General features: G+C 39.0%; 1 protein-coding gene across 1 annotated transcript; it reads right to left on the bottom strand.

The window, feature by feature from the left end:
* Nucleotides 1–1,872: 1,872 nt before the first annotated feature.
* On the bottom strand, nt 1,873–5,904 carry LOC125298838 (cytochrome P450 2M1-like). The gene is given in 8 exon segments (XM_048249706.1): nt 1,873–2,078; nt 2,706–2,847; nt 3,055–3,291; nt 3,769–3,888; nt 4,736–4,915; nt 5,120–5,265; nt 5,657–5,806; nt 5,862–5,904. Coding segments are annotated over 8 exon segments (1,224 nt in total).
* Nucleotides 5,905–6,521: the final 617 nt, after the last annotated feature.

The raw sequence follows: 6,521 nt of genomic DNA, 5'->3' as shown, positions 1-6,521 counted from the left end.
TTACCAAGTGCCACAAGGGGGCGGTAAAGTACCGGACTACTGTAGCCCACTGAGGGACAGTGCTGCTTTGTAGTCTTGTAAACTTGTCTTGTCTTGTAAACACAAGCCAATTTTGTTTAAAGCCATACAGTAGATAGTTACCACAGATTTAATCAGTGTCAGTGATGTGGTCCCTCTGCAACTCTAGTTGACAAATGAAATAATTTAAGATATGGATTTGCTTTCATTGTTTTTGTTCATGTCCTCATTGTATGTAGGCTATGTAAGGAAATGAAATGAAAATGCATTATATAGCCTAATCAATTAGCCAATGTATGGTTATATTGTAATTTTGTGTTTTGTGAATTGTTTTGTTATTGTTTGCATTTCTGCTGGCATTTTTGATGTGACCTTGAGTGTCTTGAAAGATGTTTTATAAATAAAAAAATGTATTCTTATTAAATACCCATGGCCAGTAATTCAGAGAGTGAATAGGTTTACTCTAGTGGAGTAACTATTGGAGCTGGTCAGGGGATGTCAACAGAGATGTGTGATGTTTCATGCTGATAAGCCTAACTATCTTCAAGAATATATAAATATTTTTTTTTTAGCCGGAAGAATTTAGCCAAGTTACAGTATGTGCATCATTTGTTCTATGAAAACTTCAGTTATTTGCTATGACCAATTGCTTATTTTCCATTTTTTGTTAACAAAAAATAAACTGTTTGGTGGTTTAAAATACATGATTTAGTATTTATTGTTTTACTTTTCACATTATATGTTATGTGCTCTATCTGAGTCTGTGCCTCAACATTTTCAAGGAGCAAAAGCTTGATCAGAGAGACTGTTCAGCATCACTGTCATTCAAACTGGACACAACAAGTAGTTTGTATGCACTGTAATAAGAAACCAATGTATAACAGCACAGCACATTTTGCATGCACTGTAGCAACAAATAAAAAAAAATATTGACAGTCTACATTTCAGTTAGAATCCCCTATTTTAATTTGACAATGATGACAGTGGACAAAAGCACAAAGTACTATCCTAATTCAAGCGAAAACAAAATTGGAGTTATGGAATTTCATCTTCAGGTTATATAGTCTACTGTGGGCCCTATTTTGAGTGCAAAGCGTGTTCTTATCACGAAGCAAAGCGTATTCCTATCTTACACTCAAACGTTTGATAACAAAACCACCCCGAATGTGGACTGGACAACCCCTAAATGTATTTAAGCTATTTGCCAGTGACAATGGGTTTTAGATCGCCAAAATTGGGTCCAGTATGTCACCACTGTGCAAACTCATGCCTTTTATAAATGCATATGTGCTGACAGTACATCAGTTGAAATACTTTAAACGTTGTGGGAAAGGGGTATATCGCCAGGTTTAATTTGCAAGTTCATGTTTTTTTTTCTCTTAGTCCAGAGCAGGCTTCACTCAGTTTCTTATTCTTTCTTAGAGTGTTAGGCCAAATGTAAGTAATATCAAGAAAGAAAAAAGGCTGCACTTTGCATATAAAACGTGTATACTGTAGTGCAATAAACATGTTTTGTGTGCAAAGTGTGGCCTTATTACTTCTACATTCATAGAACAATAAATATACAGCCAACAGTCCTTTATATTGGTTGTTGGCTGTATATTTATGCCTTTTAACCCTCAACCCAAGCTGAAATAGAATTGCCTCTCAAAAAATTATAGATTGATTAATAATCATATATAACTTATCATGATGAATAGCATTTATAATAATCAAACTTCATCAATTCATAAAATATCAATGATCAGTAAACCATGTGCATCCTAGCACAATTTACAGTTTTGAAACACAGCTTGAATACACCTGCTGTTTTAAAGTTTAGTTTAGTTATTTCTACAGTGAAGGTCCTGGCGTCTATGCCCTGGGTTTGGCGTAGCACTCGTAGGTGCGAGGCAACCGGCCAAAGCTGCTGCATGTAGGGCTGGCATCAATCTCCTCTGGGGGCTGGGTGCCCACAAAGGTGAAGCGCTGGAGAAGAGAGGTGAAGCGCTGGAGAAGAGAGGTGAAGAAGTCGAAGAGCTCCATCCGTGCCAGTCCCTCGCCCAGACAAATACGCTTCCCTGACACGCAAGAACCCAACAGGTTAATAGAGGGAGAGCTCCATCTATGCTAGACCCTTGCACAGACAAAGTGTTTATATGCATAGGTCTATGTGAATTCTGTGTTGTTATATATTCATATAAAACTATCTTAATTGGCTGAAGTGATGTTTCTAACTAATCAGTGGAAACTCCTGTTCACATACTATTTCAACGTTTTTTTTTTTAAGTTATTCTATTACAGCTGCATAGGATTTGACAGTTTTACTCAGTCACTTTGGTACATTTCTCTATCTATCTAGAACTATAGTGTATCCTTCCTGATCTCATACAACCTCCAACACACAGTGAAGTGTAACGTTTTAGTTTGTACTGTTGTCAGAGTAAACATTGTCAACATGGCAGAGCAGTTTGACTATCTTGTTCGTAAAAGTGACACGGGAACTTGCCATACATATTTATTGCTATAAATATTTGCTTTTGAGGCATTTTGAGTAAATTATACTCTTTAGCAGGTGATCCACTGTGTGCTGCTGTTTGTATGAAATGTTTTGAGCATGCTCTTACTGCGGTGCAGATGTAATGCTGATTTGAGAAATGCACCAAAAACTGAGACAAATACCCTTGCAATATGTTATACTGACATACCTAATCCAAAAGGCATGAAGCCATCATTCTTCTTAAATCGTCCCTCTTCATCCAAGAAGTTTTAGGGGTCAAAGTTATCTGGGTTCTTCCACAATTTGGAATCAAAGAGAACGGAAGAGAGCAGTGCGAAAACAATAGTGTCCTGCAGGTATAAAGGGCAAGACCACCAAGACTCATTGTGATCAGATCGTTCAAATCACTTGCCAAAGTGGTCAGGCATGCATGGTACATGTATTAGTGTTGATGTGCCCCCATAAGTGAAACCAAATTCCAGAACAATGTGTAGCAGCACATATCTGTAGTTTGGTATACTGTGTGCAAAGGTGACCTTTCCCCAGAATGCTCTCACCTTGGGGATGTAGTAGTTCTTGAACTCCGTGCCGACAGTCACCTTGTGAGGCACAGAGATGGAAGCGATATCCATGGTGCGCTGGGCCTCATGGATAACAGCGTCTGTGTAGGGCATCTTAGACCTGTCGTCCATGGACGGACTTCTGTCCTGTCCAATCACCTCATCAATCTCCTTCTGGACACATGTTGAGAGGGAACATTCCAAATATTTATTTATTCTATTGGAGTACAGCAGCTGCAGCTCACCAGCATCATCTTGCATACTGGTAAAGTCAGTGTGAAACATGCTGCTTGTGTTACTGTAATAGTACACTTTTGGTCACCACTGTTATTGTACTATATGCTTTACTGTAATGAGGTACCATTAATAGTCTCTATATTTTAGGAATTACATGCTTATTATTTCTACAGCTGCAATACATAAAGCCATAGTGTGTATACAGTATTTAGAACAAAAATATAAGTAAGCATAGCAGGTCAATGTCTAGATAGATAGACAGATGTCTAGATTAATAGATGGAGGGATGAATAGATGGATGGATGGGTGGATGGATGGATGGGTGGATGGATGGATGGATAGATGGATGTCCACAGACATATAAAACATAGTACAAGCGGTCTCACAACCCAAATGAATAGACATGGGAGTAAGTGAACAGAAACTCCCACATTCATCTAAGGAAACAATCATGTCAGTTTACTCAGTCTGAACCTTGTATTTCCGGGTTTGTCTCAGGGTTGAGGAGGTCGTCTCAGTCCCGGCTGAAAACAGGCTCCACACACTGCCCAGCAGATTGTCATAGTGAAACTCACTATTTGGGGCGTCCTTCTCCTGAAAAAAAGAGCCACAAGTGGCCAAAGATGAGTGATCCCACATGGAGTCCTATCCCTATCAGTCTATTTCAATCAAAAAGGTTGACAAGGGTTGAAAAGTTGAAAAAGGGGTGAAACATCCTATTTATTGTTTTTTATAACCCTTGAACAAACAATGAAAATGTAAAATATTATAAATCCATCTAATTTAAGCATTGTTGAGCAATCTTTAATTTCCAGGCACTGGGTTCCCACTTCATAACACCAAAAGTCCCACCTTTGGTACCAAGCTGAACATGGGGGCTTATGAACATGCCCCTGAAGTGTAGCACTGTAGCTGCTTGGTAGCTCTAGCTGTTGACTGCAGCAACTTGAGCTAGGTAGAACCGATTGTTTTCGAAGGTTTTTGTACCGACAATGCTCGGTGAGATCTATGTGAAAAAGAAGGCATGGGCGTTTCTAGGCAACTGCAGCGGTCGGCTAGGACGCTGTCCTCACGGCGTGGCCTCCATTTTGGGGGCTGGAGCTTTTCGTTAATGTATCTTATAGTTTCCTGTCATATTGTCTCCACTGTTGTCCCTTAAGCCAATATCACCATCATCTACAAAACTTTTATTCCATCACTCCCCCAGTGTCTGGAGTCATGCGATCAAATCTTAACAGGTTCAAATCAAAAGATGAATTACCTGTCGATTCCAAGACATTAAGATTTAGTGCAGATTTAGTGACAGCATTATTCCACGCCACTTTGTCCATATAGATGGTATCTTTACAATCATCACTCAACAGCAGATTCTGCTTTATCTGATAGATGAATAACATGACTATATGTTGCCATTCCACCCTATTTCCAAACAGCCATTTACCTGAACCATTTTAATCAAGAAGGCCTCCATGTAATCCTGTGGCATGGAATTGGTATCCAGGTGCTTCAGTCGAATGTCTGACTGCCTTCTCACGTACTCCCTGAACTTCTGAAGCAGGGCAAACATGTGTCTGTGTTTTCCAGGTAGATACTCCACAATTCTGGGAAAGATGTTGTAGAGCTAGAGGAGATTTTGTTTTTACACATAAAGGCAATAACTGACATCAGAAAGTTCATAAGTAACACAATGGTAATACAATACAAAAGTAACAAAAAATACTAAATCTGACACTCATTACCATTATACAAAATAGAGTACTCAAGCGAAGCCAATAATTCTCACAAAATTATTATTCTAAGTAACTTGTTTTGAAAGATTCAGTACCATGCCAATTGGGCTACACAGTACTTTGAAGACTAAGAGCAGCAGGAACTCTGTGTCATCGTACTCAAACCGCTGCCCAAACACAATGGTGCATATGACATTGGACACGGCTTTACACAAGCACTCATTGGGTTGGAAGACCGCACCTGCAACAGATATTTAGTTGTGTTGTTATTCATTTCCATTTAGCTGTGCAGTTAATTTGTTATCTGAAATGAAACTGAAATATTATGTCATTTTGTTAAAGCGGTTAACCTTGTAAATCATTTAATTCTTTGTTTAAAATCTTGTAGCAATATTAACTAATTCATTCTTTCCACCAGTGATGATTGATTGATTGATTCATTCATTCATTCATTGATTCATTCATTCATTGATTCATTCATTTATTGAGTCATTCATCCATTCAACAGGTGCCCTCTTGTGTCAATGTTTGGTGTCTTTAAAGCAAGATGATTAGACTTGGTTATACTGAGTACACTACTAGTTTACTACATCATACAACACACAGCACACAGTGTGACATGATCCCCTCACCCTCATGTTCCCCGAAGGCCTTCACCAGACTCCTGGCCTCCTCCTTCACCCTCTCCTCTATGCTCCTCCGGCCCATCCCAAAGTTCTTCAGCGTTGTGACGGCGTACCGACGGATCTCTCTCCAGCGGTGACCATTGCTCGCCAATATGCCTGTGGAGAATACAGAAGCACGCTGCTTAACACTAGAACTGCAAGAATGTCCCACAACCACCCTGAGCAAAGGGTAAGAATTCAGACCAGGCAGCCATTATGATAGATGTTTAATGTGAAGTTAGGAAAATGCTGTACAAATGTAAAAATAATAGTTTTAAGCATGTAAGAATGTGTAATATACTCGATTCTACATGTTCTTGAATTTCCCCTGGGGATCAATAAAGTATCTATCTATCTATCTATCTATCTATCTATCTATCTATCTATCTATCTATCTGTTGGTGTGACTTCGGAACACGACAACATTTTGGGAAATTAGCTTATTCAGCATCTCCTCCAGAATTAGATATGATGATACGGTAACACTTCACTTCAATGAATTCTTTCATACATGAAGTAGACTGGTTGAAGGTACAGTCACTATACCAGCAGGTTTGCATAAGGAAGGCTATGGGGCCAGATGTAGCAGCAACTGGAATCCATGCATTTCCACAGAATTATTTTTGGAATCTGATCCCTTATCATACCTGTTCATTCTTACTCGACTTATCGTGACTAAATTCAAGATGGCTGCAAACGCTAAACTGTCTGTATAAATCGTCTTGTAAGTAAACTACCAGTGCTTTTTCAAAGTTCTCAATGTCTCGTTTTAAATGTCAGGGCCCTCGGAAGTCTACCAATGAAGTGTGGAGATACATTGAGCCTCGTAAAT

The sequence above is a fragment of the Alosa alosa genome, chromosome 8, assembly GCF_017589495.1.
Source record: "Alosa alosa isolate M-15738 ecotype Scorff River chromosome 8, AALO_Geno_1.1, whole genome shotgun sequence".
Lineage (NCBI taxonomy): Eukaryota > Metazoa > Chordata > Actinopteri > Clupeiformes > Clupeidae > Alosa > Alosa alosa.
This window is presented reverse-complemented; position numbering and strand designations above follow the sequence as displayed.